At 45.4% G+C, this 23,332-nt stretch overlaps 3 protein-coding genes across 5 annotated transcripts in view; 2 read left to right on the top strand and 1 right to left on the bottom strand.

The window, feature by feature from the left end:
- LOC8029193 (rapamycin-insensitive companion of mTOR) overlaps positions 1–7,417 on the bottom strand; it is a 52,270-nt gene extending 44,853 nt beyond the window's left edge. For both annotated transcript variants that reach the window (XM_029983566.4, XM_029983567.4), the window contains exons 1-4: positions 7,243–7,417; positions 7,110–7,157; positions 6,152–6,311; positions 4,869–5,191 (exon numbers count right to left, since the gene is read on the bottom strand). In XM_029983566.4, coding sequence (XP_029839426.2) covers positions 4,869–5,191; positions 6,152–6,311; positions 7,110–7,157; positions 7,243–7,297 — 586 coding nt within the window. In that variant the 5' untranslated portion in view covers positions 7,298–7,417. The remainder of the gene's footprint in view (positions 1–4,868; positions 5,192–6,151; positions 6,312–7,109; positions 7,158–7,242) is intronic.
- A 5,530-nt stretch (positions 7,418–12,947) lies between these two features.
- LOC8036672 (amine sulfotransferase) lies at positions 12,948–16,253 on the top strand. Its single transcript, XM_029983635.4, has 3 exons — positions 12,948–12,997; positions 13,053–13,249; positions 15,086–16,253. The coding sequence occupies exons 1-3, from the start codon at positions 12,948–12,950 to the stop codon at positions 16,039–16,041; spliced, it is 1,203 nt and encodes a 400-aa protein (XP_029839495.3). The 3' UTR covers positions 16,042–16,253.
- A 729-nt stretch (positions 16,254–16,982) lies between these two features.
- LOC115323237 (amine sulfotransferase-like) lies at positions 16,983–22,536 on the top strand. 2 transcript variants are annotated; one of them, XM_040213206.3, is made up of 2 exons: positions 16,983–17,629; positions 21,553–22,536. In XM_040213206.3, exon 2 carries the CDS (start codon positions 21,584–21,586, stop codon positions 22,511–22,513), a length of 930 nt encoding a protein of 309 aa, XP_040069140.2. In that variant the 5' UTR covers positions 16,983–17,629; positions 21,553–21,583; the 3' UTR covers positions 22,514–22,536. The 2 variants fall into 2 exon arrangements, with proteins under 2 accessions (XP_040069140.2, XP_029839481.3); XM_029983621.4 differs by having other exon boundaries at positions 16,983–17,633.
- Positions 22,537–23,332: the final 796 nt, after the last annotated feature.

The raw sequence follows: 23,332 nt of genomic DNA, 5'->3' as shown, positions 1-23,332 counted from the left end.
CTGAGCATTTTTTATGACCTCACCAATTTGTGTTCATAAGGCGAGCGACGTCTTCGGCCAGGAGAAAGGGCTACGACTCGGCGACGTCCTTGTGCGAATCAGCTTGGTGATCGGGCATGTCGTACGGAAGAAATCCAGTTGTTCTGATCCATAAATGATTTCTCTTTCAAAGCTAGACAGATTTGCCGGTACCACAAACGACGGTTCTAAAACAGAGGTCCCATGCCAGTTGTTCGGCGCCATCACATTAACCACTTGCTTCAACCGTCCAGCCTGCGACTCCCGCGATACGACGCAATGTTGAGAATTATGCAACAGATGTATGTTTGGTACTCTGTGCAGCTCTTTTATCAATGAATGTATTGGCAGCTTCTTAGAAGCCACAAAAAATGGGTTTCATTTTCTTTTTTTCTTCTATTCTTAATATTTAGTGTGAGCTTTCAATGACCCATGACATTGATTATAATTGGTGTGCGCGTCTGAACGGCAAGCGACCACGGAGAAAACAGTGAGTGCGACTCAAACCGACCAGTCAACGGTTTTCGGAAGAAAAAAAAATAATTTTCAGTCGCAAATTCTGTTCTGGTTAAAAACAAATACCTCCGACTTGCATAACAATACCAACATTTATCAGACGTTTCGTCTCCTATACGGGAGACATCATCAGTGCGGCCTGGGAACACCCGACTAGCTACCAGAAATCCAACGCTTCTTCTTCCTTCTCTTCATCCGTAGCGCTGGTTCTGCCGACTTCTTCGTCGATGGCATGCGGGAGACATTATCATCGTCTGCACTCGCTTCAACTTCTTTTTACGTCCGTCCTGGATGGGAAGTTAAATGAAAGGTTATTTCAGGACGTCGGTGTACACGTCGGGGAGGGGGCCGCGGTTAGAATTGCAGGCAGATGGGTCACTGCGAATACACCATGATTCCAGAAATCTTCTGGGGCCCCACCGTTGTTCGCGTGCCAGGGTCACAGCATTCGCAAGGTCAAAAGTGTGACCAGTCGTCCAACAATGGTCCACCAGTTCAGTTTTTGATCTTGTGGCATGTGTTGCCTTCTCCACGTCTCTTTTGTGCTTTTTGAGGCGGGTACTCCGTTTGCGGCCAGTTTCTCCGATGTAACACTTGTCACGGTCCTGACAGTTCACTTTGTATACAATACCACTTTGAGATTCAGGAGGGGTTGGATCTTTTGGCTTCGAAATGAGGTCACGCAATTTTATATGGGGTTTGAAAGTTGTTCGTATACCTAGTGGCAGGAGGGACCGGCGAATAGATTCTGAGACTCCTTTTACATAAGGGATAGTCACCACGCCTGCTTTGTAATTATTAGTCGCTTTTGTTCTTCCCTGCTGCATCTGTTTACGTGTGTTTTCAATAAAACCTTGTGAATACCCGCGCTTCAAAAGGGATCCGATAACAGTCTGAACTTCCGATGCTCGCAAATCTGAATTTAAAGGGAAATGTTCTGATCGGCTAATTAAAGTTTTTACAACAGCTCGCTTATGTTCCACAGGGTGGTGAGTATTGAAACTCAAAAAATTTCCGGTATCACAAGGTTTATGATACACGGTGGTTTCAATCTGACCGGTGTCACTTCGACAAACAGTTACGTCCAGAAAAGGTAACGTGCTATTTTGTTCAACTTCTCGCGTGAACTGTATGGAAGGTTCAATGCTGCCTAGCTCTTCGTTGCCGGCCTCGTGTTGACACCCACTACGGCAGAAAACTGGCGCAAGAATTCAGCCAAAACTGCCTAAAGGCCCGGATCTTGGACAACAAGCAGAGGATCAACGACTGTCGGCACCGTCTCGCTGCAGCTGAGAAATTCCTGCAGCGGATTCTTCAACCCGAAGACATGCACCATATTTTTGGCGCGCGTAAGCAAGCTGAAGACTTGGAGAAAATCAAGCTCACGAACATCCACGACAAGAAATTATCACAACTTATACCCAAGCCTTCCACCAGACCAACTTCGGCTTCCGTCTTTAATCTGTCGTCTAAACATCTCTCGGGCGGTCATGTAAGCCTTCTGTCAAAAGGACTAGATTTCGCTTTGGCCCCGTGCGTTGTCCCCGAACGAGACATTATCGTGGAAATAGAAGAGAAGCTGCGTCATCTTCATGATAGCTCGGGGATTAACCAAGCACGCAGCTGTATAATGACTACTTTAAATAATGCAAAAACCACCCCGTCGAATCTAAATAAGCACAAACAAGCGGCACTACGGGACCTTAAATCCGACCAATCAATCCTTGTCCTTTCTGCAGATAAAGGAAAGGGCACTGTTGTCATTGACAAAGAGGCTTATTTTCAAAAAATGAAATGCCATCCTCCACGACACTGTGCATTTTGTAAAGTTAGCACAGGATCTGACTAAAAAATCTTAAAGGGCTCTGGTTGACCATCTACATGATCTCAAAAAGAAGAACCTCTTAAATTACACAATTTACCGCCGCCTTTTTTCTTCCGATGGTTGTACTCCAAAACTTTACGGCCTCCCCAAAATTCACAAACCCGATTGTCCTCTGCGACCAATTGTGTCGTTTGTTGGTTCCCCCACGTACAACCTATCAAAGTATCTAGTAGAGCTGTTTTCTCTTATAACAGGGAATAACAACTTTACAGTTATAAAATCTCAAGAATTCGTTGACCTAATTCGAGGTCATGTTCTGGACAAGGGAGATGTAATGGTCTCGTTTGATGTCATATCTTTGTTCACAAATGTTCCGACCACTCTTGCAGTGGAAGTTGCCGAAACACGCCTGCGTAAGGATTCCACACTTTCGTCACGGACATCTCTTACAGTTGAGGATATTATTATTCTTTTGCGTTTTTGTCTAAATCAGTCGCATTTCACCTTCCGTGGACAATTCTATCGTCAGATTGAGGGTTGCCCAATAAGTAGTCCGGTATCTGTGACCTTGGCTAATCTGGTAATGGCACATATAGAGCAAACCGCGTTAGAAGTAAAAGCATGCCCTGTCAAATTCTACCGACGTTACGTAGATGACACTTTCATTATTTTAAATGAGGATCACATCGATAACTTCCATGCAACCCTAAGCAACATTGAACCTTCCATACAGTTCACGCGAGAAGTTGAACAAAATAGCACGTTACCTTTTCTGGACGTAACTGTTTGCCGAAGTGACACCGGTCAGATTGAAACCACCGTGTATCGTAAACCTTGTGATACCGGAAATTTTTTGAGTTTTAATTCTCACCACCCTGTGGAACATAAGCGAGCTGTTGTAAAAACTTTAATCAGCCGATCAGCACATTTCCCTTCAAATTCAGATTTGCGAGCATTCGAAGTTCAGACTGTTATCGGATCCCTTTTGAAGCGCGGGTATTCACAAGGTTTTATTGAAAACACACGTAAACAGATGCAGCAGGGAAGAACAAAAGCGACTAATAATTACAAAGCAGGCGTGGTGACTATCCCTTATGTAAAAGAAGTCTCAGAATCTATTCGCCAATCCCTCCTGCCACTAGGTATACGAACAACTTTCAAACCCCATATAAAATTACATGACCTCATTTCGAAGCCAAAAGATCCAACCCCTCCTGAATCTCAAAGTCGTATTGTATACAAAGTGAACTGTCAGGACCGTGACAAGTGTTACACCGGAGAAACTGGCCGCAAACGGAGTACCCGCCTCAAAGAGCACAAAAGAGACGTGGAGAAGGCAACACATGCCACAAGATCAAAAACTGAACTGGTGGACCATTGTTGGACGACTGGTCACACTTTTGACCTTGCAAATGCTGTGACCCTGGCACGCGAACAACGGTGGAGCCCCAGAAGATTTCTGGAATCATGGTGTATTCGCAGTGACCCATCTGCCTGCAATTCTAACCGCGGCCCCCTCCCCGACGTGTACACTGACATCCTGAAATAACCTTTCATTTAACTTCCCATCCAGGACGGACGTAAAAAGAAGTTGAAGCGAGTGCAGACGATGGTAATGTCTCCCGTATGCCATCGCCGAAGAAGTCGGCAGAACCAGCGCTACGGATGAAGAGAAGGAAGAAGAAGCGTTGGATTTCTGGTAGCTAGTCGGGTGTTCCCAGGCCGCACTGATGATGTCTCCCGTATAGGAGACGAAACGTCTGATAAATGTTGGTATTGTTATGCAAGTCGGAGGTATTTGTTTTTAATCATGAATCCCGGCTTTTGGAACATTTTTGCATTTATTCTGTTCTGGGTAGCTGGGCTCTCGTAAGTCACATACAAATAACAAACCTTGACGAGCATAAACACCCTGTCAGTGTACTTTCAAGAACCCATACTCTAATTCTCTAACTACAGTATTTTCGGGGCTATTGGCCTTTAAACTATAGATGTTCGAAAGTTTAAATCTTTTGCAATGTGGACTATACAAGGATTTGTTTTTTTTTCAAAATTGTTCCCTGTGGCGAGACAGGACGGATTTTGTGAATGACAGATTATGTTTATAACGATTTTTGCACAATACAAAACTTGTTTGTGCACTAATGAGGCAGGCAACTACTTTCTTAAACTTTGTGTTAGAAAAGCCTACCAGTTGTTATGGTAAGTGTTCTATAATGCAAAACGCGTTACACTATTGTAGTTTTTATATTTCTAGGTCGCATAACTATTCCAACATCAGTCCCACATGTCTTCCTCTATAGAAATTAATACACAAAGTAATTAATTATTTATTTTTCAAGGCGTGCTGTTACGAGAAGTTTGTTACGTGCAAACTATGCATAGTGTGCAGACTATCTCAAGAAAACCTTTCTTTTTTTTCCGGTCAAAATACGACTATGCGGACTATACACCGGGTGTAGACAATACTACAAAAAACATGGCGTACAAACCCTACGGAGTTACGCACCAAGCTCGCAGAGCGTTCCGAGGCAGGCCCGAACCAAGTCATCTCGCTCCTTGGCGCCATCTGCAGCCACCGCCACCAGGCAGCGTGCCAGCTGTGGCGGCAGGTCGTCCGGTGCCAGCGTCACTAGCCGTCGCACGAGCCGAAGGGCCTGGAGGCGCTCCGTGCGGGATTCCAGGGCAGCGTCCAGCGCCCTCGCCACCAGGACGGGCACGTGAGACCGGACCAGTGCCCGCGCTGCGGAGGCGTCCCGCACCAGATGGCGCAGTGCCCGCAGGCAGCCAGCACGTACCTCGCTCGCATCGTGCACGAGCAGCACACGCAAACTGCAAACGTCGAGAGACGCAGAGACAGATGAGTTTCGTTGGAACGAACTGGAAACTGTGCGGAGCGCACGTTCGTCTGCTTCTTGCACGGGGGTTGCATTCACGTCAGAACGTCGCGGTCTTATTGGCTGATTTAAACCAATAGGGGGTAGACCTCAAGGCATCTAGCATTGAGGTCTTCCCACTACCCTTCCATCAAAGCGAATCGGAGCTCGGCGCCATTCTGACGTCATGGCAACCCCTGCGCAAGGAAGCAGACGAACCTGCACTCTGCAAAGAGTGTTGTGAATCAAGGGGACAAATGCTAGAACATGTGCATTAAGAGACGGTTCATGCTTTCTTCCAGGTGATGCTAGCTTCCAAGCAACTTTATGTGAAATTTTAGGTAAGGCAAATGCCGGAAGATATGCAATCAGACGGTTCATGTTTGCTTCCAAATGCTTACTTCCAAGCAACTGTAAATGAATTTAGAAGAGTGTGTTTTGAGAGGTTGGCTCTGACCACAAAATTAGGAGTTTTGACTTTTGAAAGGAGTCTATTGAAGGGTTCAATGCTGTCAGGGTTTAAAAAGAATGCAGCATGTAATGATCACAATGCCTAGCATCAAACTGCACAGTCAGCCAGGGAAGCAATTAAAATCTCTTAAAAACACATGTTTTTTAATATAGCTTGTCAACCCCAGATATAAATGAAGTCAAGAGTCGTCACTGATGATCACTCAAGATTTTAAGGATTCTGGAAGTCTCTCAAAATTTTAAGGATTTTGGAAGTCTCAAGAAGCATCCTTTTTGATTCGAGGGTGTCCAAGGTTCCCCAAGACTTCAAATTGCCGGCACCGACGAAATATGGCGAGGCACAGTGCGAGGGAAATTTTTTTGTTCCGCTACCACTTGTTCATAATTAGTCACCCAAGCAAGAATGTTGTGGAACAGGAGAAAGGACAAGCGAGGGAATACTCACCAGCAGAAGACTTCTTCAAGCGAGAACCCAAGCTCGGTCTCATCTGTGATCTTTGGGCTCAGCTTCACCAGCGAGTTGAGATACGCGAGCTTCCGGTTCTTGCTCACACCTTCTTGACGCACCAAGTAGACCAGGATTTCCCGCAGGTTGTCACCCACGCCTGGATTAATGACATCAGAACCTATCTCACAAGGTGAATTTAGAGTAGTCACTAGACACAGAAAGTGACAAATCAGTACCTCAATACCTTTCCAACTCTAGCACTCACGGTATTGCCCTTCCAGTGTCCAACTTCACGAGCTGTCCGAACTAGAGCAGTGTCCACTTAGGACATGCCCTACATCGGTTATCGCGAAACAGCCGTCCTCAGGCAAGCAATACGCAAAGCTAATTATCAAAGCGGTGGAATGACATCAATGGAATGAGCATGATTAGACGAAGAAGTGTACGGTCTTCTACTCGAAACTACATTCTCCGCTGGTGGAGTACTGCACTTTCTGTTGCTTAACATTGCATGAATGGACGAAACCATCAAAACAATACCGCGTATCCGGTGACTCACGCCAGTGTTTGCCTCGATGTCTAGCAGACGAAAAGTTCGGTTCTCATAAACGCCGGGCACCGATTTGAACGAGAAAAGTTATGGAAAGTTCGCGGGAGGCAGCGAGCTAGACCGGCATGGCATCGCACACGGACACACAGATAGGTTAACGGCAAAACATGGGATTTCGTACTACAAGCTTTGGATGCAACACACATTCACATCATCTCAATGTTTCGGACCATTATTCCGGTCCTCGAATTGGCCCTAGACAACGCCGAGTAGCTTGCCACCGCACGGCTGAAACAACGTAGTCGATCGAGTTTGGGTCAGCAAAAAAACAGGGCCGATATCGAACGTCGAAGGTCTCTGGTCGTAAAATGTTTAGTCGACTCGTAGGAAGCTGATAAGCCTAACCTTTGGTTAAATCAAGGTGAACGGTCTCCTCCTCGCTGTCATGGCGCTCTGCAACAAACACAAAGTGTTAGCGGAAGTCGGATTTGAACTGTTTCAATAAATCGCAGGTAAATCGAGTAAGGAATCAACTAACTTCTTAACGAACGGCCACCCCTGGAGCTCCGCTGCCGAAACATGACATGCGCCATGTTTTGGGGAGGCGTTGCGGCGAGCACGGCGCTCGAGGCGGCGACCTTATCAACTAGCTGTTAGCGAATATTATCGACCGGTAACATATCTGAAGACGTGCTCTAGATAAGGTATTGATAACTGATCCCCCATTCTTGCTTTACGAATCGTATTTGCCAAGGCCTGGAACGGGCAAGGCCGATATGTTAAAATGTTTACCCACTGATGACCTAATAATCTTCTTTTTTTTTTTATGAATTCCGGGAACTTATTTTTGGGGACATATATTCCATAAAATGCGCACTCTATGATTACTAGCACAAAAAGAAATATTATTATGATGTTTAACGACTTACATTACGTAAACGTTCAACAAAGTGATTAACCAATAAGGTGCGGGTTAGTAATTTGGCGGGCATTTCAAAGCTGTTACAAAGGCTGGAAGCTTCTGTAAAGCTACTACGTTCATACCGAATTGCCCCCTAGTCCCGAGGGAAAACAAAAAGGCATAGAGGAAATAGGTCGAGTCGAGAGGGAATAAGAAAGAACACAGTGAGTGCGAATTCCCACCGAAGACGCGAGTCACGCGAGTGCATTCTCCTCTTCAGTACGCCCGGGGCATTCGCACACTTTTCAGCCAGCGGCACTTTTCATGCCGCTGGCTGAAAACGTGCCACTCACAAGAGAGACTTTGTCTAGATTTGACCAGTGTTGGGGTGGCTCTCTTGGTATGTACTAGTATACACTTTACTTTAAGTATTTTTCAGGTGCTTTCCGAGCAAAATACAGCTCCCGTTTTCAAAGTACATTCCCCAAAATCTGTGGATCCTTTTTGCCACAGTAGCGAGGTATAAATTATAACGCAGCTTCCTATAGGAACAGTGGTAAACAAAGGGCACAAGAAACTGCCCTTTGGACAAGCCGAGATTACTCTGCTGTTTTCGGCATCCAGTCCCCAATCTTAGGCATATTGGGGTGCAGATTTACGCCTTGTCCCCAACTATACTCCGCGACAACTTTTCTTGGCAATGCAGTGGAAGGTACGTCCCGCGTCCCCTCTCCCATTTTGAGCGTACGCAGGCTCTCCTCCTCTCCCCAGAAATGGGGGAGGAGGGGAGCCTCCGTACACTCAAAATGGGAGAGGGGACGCGGGACGTACCTTCCACTGCATTGCCAAGAAAAGTTGTCGCGGAGTATAGCTAGACGATCTCCAAGCCGCTGAATGCCCGCAAGAGCGAGCTTCCACAAAAGTCGGGTTTTTGGTAGTTCTCAAAAGGAAATAACTATACCCCATATTACAGCGGAGCTGTTATGGGCTAGTTTCCCCAGTATCGTGTCCGTCAGCAAACAAATGATGACACAAAACTGCACAAAAGCCACAAAAAAATGGCTATCGTGTTTCTTTCTATTTTTAATATTGTGTGTGTGCCTTCGATGACCTACGACTTTGATTCAATTTGGTGGTCGTGTCTAAACCTTAGAGAACTGCCCGTGACCACGGAGAAAAGAGTGAGCTCGACCCAAACCGGCCAGTTCTCGATTGGCGGTTTTCGGGCAGAAAGAGACCGAATTTCGAGCCGCAAATTTTGTTCTGGGTAGGGATGCCGCGAACTTTTTTCGAACCGAAGGTTCGATGATCGAATCAAGCGGTTCGAGAGGGTCGAAAGATTTCGAATTTTCGAACTTTCCATATCGAGCAATTCGATGGAAATCGAATTTTCGAATTTGTTAGACTAAGAAGTTTGAGGCTTTCGAAATTTCGAACTTCACATGTTCGGAAATGCAATGTTTTTCGAACCGTCGACCTTATTAACCTAACAAGTTCGATCCTTTTCGAAACGTCGAACTTATTACGCTAAAAAGTTCGATCCTTTTCGAAATTTCGATTTTAATACACTTCAAGATTCGATTCTTGTCGAACTTTCGACCTTGATAGACTAAAAATTTCGATGATTTTCGAACGTTCAAATTTCTTGCACTAAAAAGTTCGAACCTTCGAACTTTCAACCCTAAGAAATTCGATAACTTTCGAACTTATTTATCTAAAGAATTCGAAAATTTTCGAGCGTTCGAATACTGAGAAGTAAAAAGTTCGACGAACTTCGAACTTTTAGGGTAAAAGTCCGCTTCGAACTTTTAGGGTAAAAGTCCGAAGTTCGTCGAACTTCGAAAGACCGGCGGGTGGTTTCATTTGGATTCAAGCAGTAAGGTACATTCATATTTTTTTTTATTTTTTTTTTACATGCGGTGCCGCATTCCTTGCAAAAGACAAGGCCGTTTATTTCAATGTTCTGGCATGATAAGTTTTCAATAAATAAATTCCCGAAGAAGCGAGGAAGGACGACAGGCTTTTGACAGTTGTCGTTTGTGCCATATTTGAAGCGCGCTATAGTCGAAGCTGTTTATGGTAGGGATGTTAAACTTTTTAAGAATGACCTATGTATAGACTAGGTAATTGTTGTCCTAAGATATGATTATTATTATTCAAGATGAGTTTCGAAGAAATCGACGGGCCATCATGCCCTAAACTTGGCAATTTTTTTCTTCTCAATTGTTTGAGGTATCGCATTTAAATTAACACCACATACAGTACATATCATTACCATATGCAGAATGCAAAATAATGTATTTATTGTTTTTTTTTTCACGTTGAGGAATAAATTAACTCATGGGGAAAGATTTCTAATATTGTTCAAATTCAACACGTCATTAAAAAAAAAAAACTTTTTTTTTTTTTTACTTTACGTTTTTGGGACGTGTTTTCTTCAGCGTGTACACGGTTTTGATAAGAAAAACTTGTTTCAAAGTTCTGGGCCTCTGAATATGCAAGAATACAACACTTCCAACGGGTTCTTGGTAGTTTTTTTTTTTTTTTTTTTTTCCTCCAGCGTTTTATTTCCGCATTTATGATTATGTTTATTTAATATTTTTCGATTTTTTTTTCTTTGCCAATGGCACAGTTATTTAGGTTGACAAGACATAGCTTTGAACTTCCGAATCATCAAGCATGTGACGAGCAGTGCCTTCTGACAACGAGTTTCTAACAATGACCATCTACGCAATCTTTTATGCAGTGAAGAGCGACAGTAGGCTTACACATGCATAAATAGTTTCAGATTAAAATAAGCTCGACCACGCCCTCTTTCCCCGCATTGTTTTCTTTAACAGTCCGAAATATCTGGGTGTGTATGTGTGTGTGTGTGTGGGGGGGGGGGGGGGGGTAACTGGAGCCCCCCCCCCCCCCCCCCCCCCCCCCCCCCCCCTTTTCCCCGTTTTTTCTCTTCTGATGCCACTGGTATGGTAGAACGCTCCTCGACCTCGAGTTGTGTCGGCTTCTGTGCTGTTTGCTTGGCGTTTCTTCCGTCCTGGAAAATAAACCTCCAAAGCAATTACAAACTGAAAAATTGTCAAGGTACAGGTGTATGTTGATCATGGTTCAAAATCCTGAGACTGGGAATGAAATTTGAAAGAAAAAGTGCAAGCAGACAGAAAAACGGGGACAGGACAACGTCTCGAACTCAGCTCGGTTGAGCTTGAGACGTTGTACTGAGCTGAGTTTTCAGCTGAGTTGAGTTTGAGGCGTTGTCCTGTCCCCTTTTTTCTGTCTTCTTACACTTTTTCTTTCAAATTTCATTCCCAGTCTCAGGATTTTGCATCATGTACAAACTAAACTTACTGTACGCCAGCGTCACTCGGGCGGCATTCGAGCGAATTACTACCAGCGAGCAAGGGGCTAGGGAGGCAGTTTGCCAGATAGCTTCAAGGTTCTTCCGAGCCTCAACCACCTGCCTGCCCCTGGCCATTTCGAACTGGATCAGTATCGTTGAACAGTGCGTTCGTGTGATCACTACGGTGTGATGCACGTTAAAGACCCCCTGGGCTGGCGGTCACAATTACTGATCTATGGTCACACGTCACTCTGCACTGGCAAATATTCCAGCACATCCGGGACACTCGTCGTCTCATTTAATTGCCTAACCAACTTCGCGCACACTAAATATCACACCCGGACCTTTCTAAACCCGATTTCGTAAAAAGCAGTGAGGCGTGAAAACTTTATTTGAAACTGAAACTGCGAAGGAACATGAAAACCGGACTTTGAACTTTGCGCACTTGGACTTGAAAGAAATTCGAAACATTCGAATTTTTTTTTTTCAAAGTTAGCCACAAAAGAGAATCGAATTCGCTTCGAACTTTTCAAACTTTATGTAGAAAGAAAATCGAAATCTTCGATTTCATCAAACTTAATTCATGTCTACAAAAATTCGAAACGTTCGAATTTTTCAAATGTCAGATCCAAGGAAATGCGAAATCTTCGAATCTTTCAAACTTCAGGTTAAAAAAAAATTAAATCTTAAATTTTTCGAACTTTTGATCCCCAGAAATTCAAAACTTTCGAATCTCTAAATATAAAACAAAAATATTAGAAGTAATCAAACCCGAACTTTTAGAAACCGCGAAAGCTTCGAACTTTTCGAATTCAAAACCCCACGGTGTTTTAAAGTTGCGAAATTTTTGAATTCGAACCTCGGTACGGTCGAAAATATCGAAATATTTCGAACTCGAACCTCAGTTCGGTTCGTAAATATCGAAACCTTTCGTATTCGAACCTAGGGTGGTTCGCGGCATACCTATTTCCGGGTAGTGGAGCTCTCATATGTCTCATATACCAGAGTGTTTAAAAAAACATACGCGCGTCAAAAAAATACCACATTTTACGCGAGAAAAAAAAAATGTTTAGAGCAATATTGACGGCGAGAGATTTATTTGAAATTCTGCGCGCAAAGTCCATGACGTCACGGAATGGTCATTCGCCCTTTTCACCTCAACGCGAAGGCGAAGCCGATCCACCTCTCCTCCACGCGCCCGAAATCCCTATACTCCGTTTCACCTTATGTTGTACCGCAGCGAAGGCTAGAGCGCGAGCACATAGCATTTGCAGCTGCCCTTAATGCGCGAGAGCTTGTGCCGACGAGATGTGCCCTGAGCTAGGAGCTCGCGCTTGTAGCCTTTCCTGCGGTACATCATAGGGTGAAATAGAGTATAGAAAGAAAAAAAGTGGAAAGAAGGTTACCATCGACTAAATCGCGTCCCGCGCCGTCACTATTGCTCTCATTCTTTTTCGCGTAAAATTAATTTGACACGCGTTTTTGTGTCTTTAAACAGACAACCAGAACGGTTAATTAAGTGTCTTTAAACCACCACCGTGCTTTAAACAGACAACCAGACTGTTTAAAGACACTTTTTCTTTCTTTTTTTCTTTTCAGGGTTTCCCATAACGGCAACGCGCGGTTGGTTGCGCCGACGGCGACGCCGCTCAAGCCGGAAACGGGCGCCGAAGAGCTGCGCTCTAAAAGTTGCAATAAAATGTAATACATGTAATCAGTTACCTGTACCTCCGTTACCTACATACAAATCTCATATCGAGGAACCTTCGCACAGTTTTTACACGAACACGAAATTCTCGTTTTAGTGCATGCACCGAGGCGTTGATGTCCAAGAAAGCTTTGGATGCCTCGTAAAATTTCAAGGCGTAGCTCTGTTCTTGTATGGCCGACAAAAACAAAACCCGGCCAAATGATCAGACCTTGTGTATAGAAAGCCAGACGGAAGGGTGACAAACCCCGCACTATACACATATACAACCACCAATCGGCTTTAGAGGTCACAATGTGTTTGCGTTCATTGGCCTCGCTAAATGAGGGCATTGTTGATAGAAGGTTGTACAGTCAGCTCCTTTTGATAACGTCTGTGAGGAAACGCTCGTTCCGTCAGTGACCATTACTCAGATAAGCACAAGGCGCGTGACAACCGTATAAGTTTTATTACCGTGCGACCTGCCATAGACAACCCCAAAGGCTTATTTATTCGAGGAAGGGGTGAACAAACAATCTTTGGGGCTTTTGAAGTAGCTCACGGCTTCATCTTTGGCTTGTGTAAGCAGCTTGAAGCAGCAGCGAATCACCACGGAGGTATGGATATCCAAATTGCAACTGTTCACTTGTAATCTTAAACGCATCAGGCGACAGAGTGGCTGACATAATCATGGATTATTCATACTAAATGGAGACCCGATATGTCTACATATGTTTATAATCCGGGACAACTTTCTGCGGATATAACAATCAAAGGTATAAGTACATGTTTGAGCACCGATTCAAGCGCAGTGCAAGTTCCACTCCTCTTCAGAAATGGCGCAGAAAGTTGTTCCGGAGTGTAATGATCGCTGCTCCAACATGCTCGCGCACTTCGAAGGGGTATAAGGGCCAAATACTTGACTTTAAAAAAATAGAGACAGAATTTAATGGTTCTTCCGTCGTTTACAACTGTTTATATCCATAGTGGAAGCTAAAATTACGTGTTAATCGCGTTGAAAAGAACTGGTTAGCTGAATGAGATTACACTCAACATCCATACAATTTTTTAATCACTAAATTTACTGAAAAAACATGCTATTACCATGAATGCGTGAACCTTCTATTGCTGCTACTGGAACAACAACAAATTAGACGCTTCATGGTAGGCAAAGCCATGGGCATTGGTTTGCTTGAAACACTAAAAAATCACTGCTCGAATAACGAATTATTTGGTTGACCGGGTTAACATACTCCATACGTCTAGAAGATTCGCATTTGTTCTTAGTCCAAGCGTCCGTCGCTCGAATGATCTAGCCCAAATGTTCGAGATACCCAGTATAGTTGACAAGAAGCCCAATGTGGTCCTGCCGACTCACTCTCCCAACGGCGACTTACTCTTGCGCGGGTCAGCTGTCACGCCGACACGCCGTCGCTCGCCGCTGATGCCTTCGACGCCCCCTGCTGCTTTCTCGATGCTCGTTCTTTCTTTTGTTTCTGGCACAAATTCGTTGATTAAGCCTTTATTTTCAGTTTTATACTTGTGGAGCCTTTTCCATCCGCGACAGTATGGCTTGCGCAGATGTCGCATAAGCTGACATTCTGGTGGCCTTGCTGCTAAGCGCATACCTTCTGAAACATAAATTTCGCACCAGCGAATTTTTTTTTCTCTGCAAGAACAACTTAAAATGGCTACCAGCCTGGTGCGATGATGTCACATGTAAGCAGAGTATAGCAGGAACCAATGCTCAGAAAGGGTTGGAGACTAAGCTTGCACACTCGATTTGCTGTAGCTCGCGCCTCTCCTAAAGCGAGAGACGCTTAAGAATGATCCTTCAGGAAGTCAACGGTAGCAGATACGTTTAGTTAAGCTTCTTCGAACAATTTCAAAAGGTTCCTTTCAAGTTTTTACTGCCAGCTTCAACCGTCCTGCGATCGCTATGAAGAGTACGGCGTAAGAGGCATTTGTTAAATGGACAAAGAGCTCGTGATATGAAACATTGTTTTTTCACGAGGTTTCCCAAAGGCACGAAACACAAACGGGATGTATGCGTGTTTCGTGCAGATGCGCCGTAACCCACTAAATTTAGCGGGAACTTTCTACGCTAAATTGGGCGGAAGAATCACACTACAACGACATTGTGACGTCATAGTTCCATGTTACGTGATGTCGCATAACGTCACAATTTTCCAGCCAAATTTAGCGGGAATTCAGTCTTGCGACGTCATGGTTTTATGTGACGTCACATTTTCACGTAATGTCATGGCGTCACGTAACGTTACAGCTTCACGTGAACGCTGACCGCTACATTTAGCGGGACGTATACATAAAGTCCGCTACATTTAAAAACGGCAGTGTATGACTGTGCAGGAGTGTTAACAACGTCTCGGCAGTCGCCACAGTTCACTCGCAGAACATTGCAAGGGACCCGGAATTCTTTCATGCTTGCGCAGGCGACCCCTATCTCATCATGAGCTCATCGCGTCGCCCATCTCCTCGCTGTCAGCTGGTGGACGGGATCCCACGCTCCCCGTACCTGGACCCTACATTGGTCCGCCAAGCGCTGAAGCACAGACCCGAAGACGGGGACGTCATCCTCATGTCCTTCCCCAAATCCGGCACCCACTGGACCCAACAGATCCTCCAGCTAATCCTGAACCGCGGCGAGAGCGCCACCAACTTCACCGATTTTGTGCGAAGGACGCCCATCCTCGAAAACCACGGCGCCAAGGCGCTCGAGAACCTGCCCAAGCCGAGGATTACCAGGACACACTTCCAACTGCTCCGTGCCAACGTCAACGAGAAGGCCAAGTATGTCTACGTAGCCCGCAATCCATGGGATGCCTGCGTGTCCGCGTACCACATGCTGAAGAGCGTGCCCAAGTTCGGCTTCCAGGACGCCACGTTCGACGACTTCTTCGAGGCCTTCATGAGGGGCGACTACGGCTATGGCGAGTACTTCGACCATGTCATGTGCGGATACTCTCACAGGAACGATCCCAACGTGTTCTTCTTCACCTACGAACAACTCAAGGAAGACAGTCGCGGTGTGATTCTGAGGTTGGCTTACTTTCTGGGTGAAAAGTACGGCAGGATGCTCGAAGAAGATGAGGAACTCTTCGAGCGCGTTCTGAAGAAGAGTAGCTTTGAGTACATGAAGCGCGTGTTTGGGATGGATGCGGATGAGTTCTCGGCTGCTCTGACTAGTCTTGAGGTGAGACCAGGGAATGGCGATGTCGTGGCACGGCGAAACGACGAGGACAAGACCTCGGAGCTGAATTTCTTTCGAAAGGGTAAAGTGAACGACTGGAAAGAACTTTTTTCGGAGGACCAGGTGAGACGGATGAAAGCGAGGATTGAAGAGATGACGAAAGGTTCAGATCTGATGAGCCTCTGGGAGAAGGTGTAAAGCACGTCTCTAAAGCATCCTGCAAAAGATGAAAATAAAAAGAAAGAAGAATAATTAATAGAACCTTCAGAAAATCACATTCGGAATGTTACTCAACTTGACTGTCAATTAAGTTATATTAAGTGCGTCCATCGACCCCATGATAGGCATGAAACAACATAGTAATAAACAGCATAATAAAACCTGAGACGAGGACACAAACAGGAAGCACACAACGCCGTCTAAGTGTATTGTGTGTGTGTGCTGCGTGTGTCCCTGTGTCCGTGCTGAGACGGTGTTGTATGTGTCCTTGTGTCCGTGTCTCCGGTTTGGCTATGTTGCTTAATATTCACCCGCCTCGCCTGTGCCCTAACTCTTCTTTCAGCTAAATAATAAGTTTAAGATAAAGTACTCGAATAGCTTTCTATACTATGTGCAATCATTTGTATTTATTTATAACAGGAGCTTCAACATAGTTTGGCAGTTCTTGATGTTAGCATCCCAAGCTGAAGGTGGAGGCGTGAGTTGAATGTTGTTGAAGGCCGAACTCTGATACCTTGGCGGCAAAACCATTGAAGGCTCCGAGGTTTCTAAAGATAATGCCATGTTTATTTCACGTAAAAAAGAACTAGAAAGCGAAATAAAATTAAGTATGGGTTTTGGTACGGGTTTCCCGCAACCAACTTTTTTCCCTTATATTTAGTGTGACAAAAGAAATAATGAAAAAAAAAAGACGTATACGTAACGGTTGAAAACGTCTATTAATTCTGTGTTTTATATATATGCATCGACTAATTCTGTATCAAGTGTTGAAAACGCAATTCTCGATGTTGCCATAACTAATTTTCTCGCCTGCCTTTCTTTTTCTTCTTCTCTCGAAAAAAAAATGAAACTGCTACACACACACACAGAGAGACACACACACGCACACACGCACGCACACGCACACACACACGCACACGCGCGCACACACACGTGGTAATCGTACGAAAGCCGTAACTATAAGCGACGTTATTTACGCGGGCTAGCTGCGAGCCGCACGAGGTTCGCGATACATACTTCCGACTCCCACGCAGTGAATACCCTCGTAATCCGAAACAAGCATTAAGCAATTTTTTTTCTATATATTTTTCAGTCGTACGAACACCGGACGGGTCTTACCTGACTCGCGAAAAAATGCTGCGAATAAAGCCAATAACAAAAGCGTTCCCAAGGTCACAAGCGACTGTATTGGATGCAAGTTATACATATCTGACTCGAGCTAAGCGATTTCTTAAGAACAGAGAAGGCACTTTGCCTACATTTCTTCGTTTCTTGCACGAGATAGAGTTCCCAGCACAGAATGAGCATTGAGTCTAATAGGTATCAATTAAGCTCTCTAAAAGTGGACCGAGCTATCTACTAGGTCCGAGAGATGAACTTGAGAATGCCTCGCGTCAGTTGTCAGGCCGACAGCCCAGAATGAGATCCTGGCACCGTGCCCGCGTTGATAATCCTGCAGGGGCCGCTGTAGACTTTTCCTCGTTTTGTGCAACGGCCAGCAGACCTGTCTCATAACAGTTTTGACCTTTGCCGAATGGGAGCGGACGCCGACCTTCCGAGAACGCAAGCGAGTGCACTTCCTTTTCTTTTTTTCGTTGTTGTTGTCGTTTACTCTATATCGCATACCGCCATTTTGTTTTGGTTAGTTACCGACCGCATAGTTGCGTACGATAACAAAAAAATACTTTGGTCTCTCGCGTGTGAAGGGTAAAAATAATGGTTCCGCCATTGATTGTTATGAGTGAGTGAGTGAGTGAGTGATTTATTTGCACTTAAATTGGTGCGCACACGGCGGCGTGCCAGGCAAAGCAGATAGGCAAAAACCCTTACGCGTGTGCGTCTGCCAGCCTGCCGCCGTGTGCGTGGTTAATTCTTCTTGTTAATCGCATGCACTGTACGCGCGGAGCACCTGCGAGCTCCTCGCAGGTGCAGAAAGCCTAGAGCCGTAGTCACGCAGCTCGTATGTCATACAAAGGACACGGTGTTCAGTGCGTACGTGATGACAGAATTTTCTGCGGGTACGCCTCACGCGTGTTCGAAACATGTTTTCTTCCTACATGCGTATCTTCCGAAAATATCTGCTGTCAGTTATTTTTTTTTTTTATGGCGACGGAAACATCAGACGAGGAAGAAGCATGCCTCAGACAGCGCCTGCAAACTGTCTTTTGTATGACGCAGTTGCAGTGTGACCAGGGCTTTAAGTTCCTTCCACGCACCACGGGGCAGAGGCGGTCCTGGAAATTGCGAAACATGTCGTACAAAGTAACGAGCCGGCAGATCAAGAAAAAGAAAGTTCTGCACAGTGTTTGTACGCTGCACGAAGTAGTTCTACAAAATGTGCTTGAAAAATAAAACAATATTTTTTTTTTCGTTTGCAACGTGTACGTGTTGTTCATAGTGAAAAATACACAACGCAAAAGGATATAAAGGGAAGAGACACACCGGATAGAACAGAGCGCTGACTTGTAACTAGATATTTTAATAGAAGAAAAGGAGAAAGAAAAATTGTTTGGTCACCATGAAATCACAAGTGTAACCTGTGCCATGATATGCGGTCGTTATGGCACGCGCTGTGCCTTTATAGTCAGCTTCATGAACTCTTTGTTGGACAACGAGACAGATGGTGTGCTGATACAGCTGGCTCCTCCACTGTGGATGTAAAAGCGCTCTGTTCTATCCGGTGCGTCTCTTCCCTTTATGTTTTTTTGCGCTGTGTATTTTTCATTATGTACAACCAAAACCAACTAGTCATACTTTCTACTTTATTACGTGTTGTTCAGATAACGTAAACCTAATCTAAGATGCACCTAAACACATCTCAATTCAGCATATAAATGTGAAAATTACTAACGTTACGCGACGAGCGGGACCTTTTTTTACTACGGTTCTTGCGGTGAGTATACGGATATAGAGTAATATATCTGTTCAATTTTCCTGTCCTGAAAGTCGTCTATTCGAGGTTTGGCTTGCGTGCGTCGTGCTTGTTCGTGCGTCAGATGTTTCCGTCCGAGCATGAACCGGTCCTTCAAGCGGGGGTCTCATACATCATATACAAAAGACAGCCTGCAAACCGCAACGTACCTGGTCCGAACGCCGCGTCCCAAGTTTTCCCCTTGAACTCATTGCCATGCGGCATTCAAAGAACGGATCTCGTGGTGACTCGCGTTGGAATCTGTATTCGGACTGTATTTTCTATGATGTGCTCCCGGTGAGAAGCTCGCCCGAGGGACGCTTCTGCTTTCCTCCCTCTATGGGAAGTGCACGCGCTATACACGCGGTTGTATTTTAATTTCCATAGTGCTGAGAAGCTTGGCAATGCACGTGCTTGCACCAGCAGAGGAAGTTGAAGTATCCTCACACTGGGATGTGAAATAATTCCGCCAGGCGGTGATACCCAAACTTCTCGCCGCGAATAAGCAGTGTGCCCCGGCTTTACGGAAATGCATCTTAAAGACCAACGACCAGTTCGCGCTTTCCACTTTTCCTCGCTTCCTCCTCTCCCCCTTCTACTCTGTCCGCCTTTGCCTGTTTCCTCCTCCCCCAGGGTGAGGAGGATCTTCTGCCTTGCAGAATCTCGTGTTTGGTCGTCGGCCTTTAAGCCCCATAGACATTGGTTTCCTGGAAATCTGTCTCCGGGATTTCCTTGACGATCGCAGCTACGTGACTTGGATTCGATCAAAAAATGCGATCCATGAACTCGAAGCCGATTCTATTAGCGACGTGCGCCACCGCGTCGCCGTGGTCGAAGTTCGCGATTGGCCAAAGTGTAGCTTCCTGGACACTGATAATGCCTGCCCAATCGCCGGTTCATAGCGAGGAAGATCCTGCCAATCACGGCGAGGCGAATCCTGGTCGTCTGACGTCACGAAACGAAACCGTCAGGAGGCGCCACCGAAACCTCTCGTCGCTAATATACAGAACATCTCTTTAGGGCCACACCTTAGCGTTTTCGAGTCCGTGGGATGTAGCCTCGATGGCGACGTCACGCTGATGACGCCACGACGTTCATGTGACGTCATCACGACGCTTTTGAAATGTTCGCCGTGATGACGTCAGTTTCACAGCCGACGTCACGTGACATCGGTGATTAAGCAGAAAATGTGCGCTACTGCGCGGATCCGGCCAGCTCTGGACCGCATTCGAGGAACGGAGGCTAAGTCGGGAAATTAAATCCAAGAAATGCTCAAAGGGTTGAGGGGTTAAAAAGTGCTCTACTCTAAATAATACATTCTGTATTAGATTACAAATCATGTTCTGGATTAAATTTACGCCTGCTGCAATGTACGAGAGTTCTGAAAGGTTCCGTGATATACATTCCGTTCTAGATAATAAATCTAGTTCTAGATTATCAGTTCAATTCTAGATTTCAAATTATGTTCTGGATGAAAGTTCTACTTTTGGTTAATGTTACACATTATGCAGTACGGGCATACCGCAACACTTTGCTTTATAGACAGTAACGTTGCACTAGGTTGAAGCACAAACGCAAATGTCAAATTGCCTCTCACTGTGCATTCACTGAACTCATACCTGTGCAAAATAAAAGTCGAGGACGAACGGGCCAAGCCACCTGGAAATGTGCAGAGCAGATGTCAGCAAGCGCGTACGTCTGCTATACGTTGCACATTCACTGCTCTGTGGGGAGGAGAGCAGAGCCACGTCGTCGTCACAGTAAGAGTGCTTTAAATGAAAAAAAAAGATCCTAATCGGGTGGTCCGCTTCAAAGACGAGACTGTGATTGTGCGTGAGTATGAGCCTTTCTGAGCGTACAATCTCTGCAGCCCAACGTGCAAGTGTCCTGTGTAAACAGCGGAAGAAACAAACAAACAAAAAAACAAGCGTCGTACGCTCGAGCATTCAAGTAAGCGGTAGAAAGGGTACATATTGAAACCCGGAACACTACGCCCACTTCTTGAAGTCAAGCGGAGTACGCAAGCTAGTTGGTCAAGTACATTCTAACCCTGGGGAGTGTGGAGGGACAGTTACAGTTTGACCGTTCACCATGATTGGTGGTTTTTCCTTCTCACTCGCCTCCTTTCCGGCGTTCTCTAAAGTGGAAAGAGTGGTGGGCTTCGCGGGAGGAGCTTTAGCTGCTGTTCCTAGCCTGCAACAGACTAGACAAACGCAAACACAAAACTCCGCGTGTTTTTGTTTATCCCGGCCCTACCTACGCTTGAGGGTTACATTGATCACGATCACGCCTTGAATGGGAAGGGCTAATATCCACAACAGAAATGAACAGCGAAAGTGGCGAAGACAATGACAAAGAGAAACGGGGCAAACATAGCAGTGGGTCCTCAGCTCGTGCTGATGGATGGCGAGCGTTCAACAAGACACTTAGACGCTCCGTTTGCACTCTTAGTCCAACGTTGGCTGGCATTCTACGTCCTTATGGACGTTGCTTAGAATGTTCTTTCTACCGGCTTCGAGTATATCCGGGTTTTGAATACGGCTTATTTGAAATGTAATGAAAATCTTGTCTGCCCATAGGTGTCTCCTATTGGTGTGAGGATTTCCAAGCATGGAGCACAAGCGTCGAGCTCCTCTCATACAACTCATTAATGGCATCAAACGATCCCCCTTCCTGAAGCCTTCAGTCGTCCGCGAGGCTCTCAAGTACAGACCACGCGACGGGGACATAGTCCTTGTGACGTATGCCAAGGGCGGGTCCCACTGGACGCAACGCATCATCCAACTTCTCTTAGATCGCGAAGACGTTCCGTCAACCTACTCGGATTTCGTTCGACGAACTCCAGTTCTGGAATACCACGGTGCTGCGGCCGTCAATGATATGCCTCCACCGAGGTTCTTCAGGACACATCTCCAGCTGCTCCGGAACAACTTCAACGACAAGGCGAAGTACGTGTATGTCGCCCGGAACCCATGGGACACGTGCGTGTCGCTCTACCATTATACGCGACACTTACCCAAGCACCAGTTTGAAGACGGCACGTTCGACGACTTCTTTGAGGCCTTTGTCACTGGGGAGTTGGGCTTTGGAGAGTACTTCGATCACGTGCTCCATGGATACGCTCGGAAGGACGACCCGAACGTCTTCTTCATGACCTACGAGGAGCTGAAGGCAGATGCTCCCGGAATGGTTCTGAAACTTGCCTACTTCCTCGGCGAAGAGTACGGGAACATGCTTGAGGGCAGCGAAGAGATATTTCAAGGGGTCTTGATGAAAAGCAGCTTCGAGTTCATGAGCCGTGTGCTCCAACCCAGAGAGGAGGAGTTTTCGGCAGCCTTTGAAAATTCGTTTTCTCTTGTGGACAAGCTTTCTAGCTCTGGACCAGAAGGAAGTAAAGATAATGACTTTAGGCTTTTTCGTAAAGGAAAAGTGAACGACTATCATGAACTATTTTCACCAGATCAAATCCAACGCATGCAAGCCAGGATTGATAAGATGACGGAAGGAACGGACATCATGAGCCTGTGGAACGTAAAATAAATCGTCATCTTACGTTTAGTTTCTTTTCCTAGCAGCCTTTTTGATAATGTTTGTGTATACACTATGTTGAGCATTGAAAAGCTCGCTTTTAGGTGATCCCTCTTAGCACTAATAGTCGCACTACGCGAATATCAGTTTTTTTCACTGCTCGTCGTCCAGTTGAGTAAAACCACATATAATTGAAATGTTCTCTGGGTTCATAATTTAGCTTCCAAAATACGTATGCTTATATTCCAGATTTTTTCACATTTCTCACCATAAAAGAATGTGATAGTAATGGTCGGTAAGATTTTAAGATTTTTTTGCTTCACAGGTTCATCAAGAAATAACTGCACGGCATATGTTTATCAGGGTTATGTGAATATCTAATACCGGCTATAACAATGCAAGTTATAACTGCTACTCATGAACAAACACGAGAATATTGTCGTAAACGATGTTTGTAGTGCACAAGTGGACGTGCTTATTAGGAACTCAAGAAACCTGGAGCTCGTTCTTGTAGCTCCTGTAAAGGCTGATTCAAATAGCCGCGTTTTCTTACGTTACGTTGTGTTACAAAACGTTACGACGAGATCGGTGGCTAGTTTCCATAGCAACCGAGCGACGCAAGTCTCTCCGTCACGTAAGGGGTTGAGTTCGGTTCAGCCTTTCCTTACTAGCTCCTACGAAAGCTTACGTTGGGCCAATGAGACGCAAGGATGCACAGCGACCGCGCATGCGTGAAGGGTTCCATGACTAGCAGCGCGTTGCCAGGTTGGGCTATAAATAGCCAAATTAGGGTATTTATTTTTGGTATTTGGCGGGAAAACTTGGCGGTTC

This window comes from Ixodes scapularis, unplaced genomic scaffold (genome assembly GCF_016920785.2).
Source record: "Ixodes scapularis isolate PalLabHiFi unplaced genomic scaffold, ASM1692078v2 PGA_scaffold12__126_contigs__length_90152505, whole genome shotgun sequence".
Taxonomy (NCBI): domain Eukaryota; kingdom Metazoa; phylum Arthropoda; class Arachnida; order Ixodida; family Ixodidae; genus Ixodes; species Ixodes scapularis.
Note: the sequence above shows the minus strand (reverse complement) of the source record. Positions and strands in the feature narration are given on the sequence as shown.

Excerpts from the sequence above, each read along its gene's own strand:
- LOC115323237 (XM_040213206.3), top strand. The coding sequence starts at position 21,584 with ATGGAGCACAAGCGTCGAGCTCCTCTCATACAACTCATTAATGGCATC.
- LOC8036672 (XM_029983635.4), top strand. The coding sequence starts at position 12,948 with ATGTGTTTGCGTTCATTGGCCTCGCTAAATGAGGGCATTGTTGATAGA. Across the intron at positions 12,998-13,052 it reads GAGGGCATTGTTGATAGAAG|TGACCATTACTCAGATAAGC; the intron begins GTTGTACAGTCA and ends TCGTTCCGTCAG. Across the intron at positions 13,250-15,085 it reads AGCAGCGAATCACCACGGAG|GCGACCCCTATCTCATCATG; the intron begins GTATGGATATCC and ends ATGCTTGCGCAG.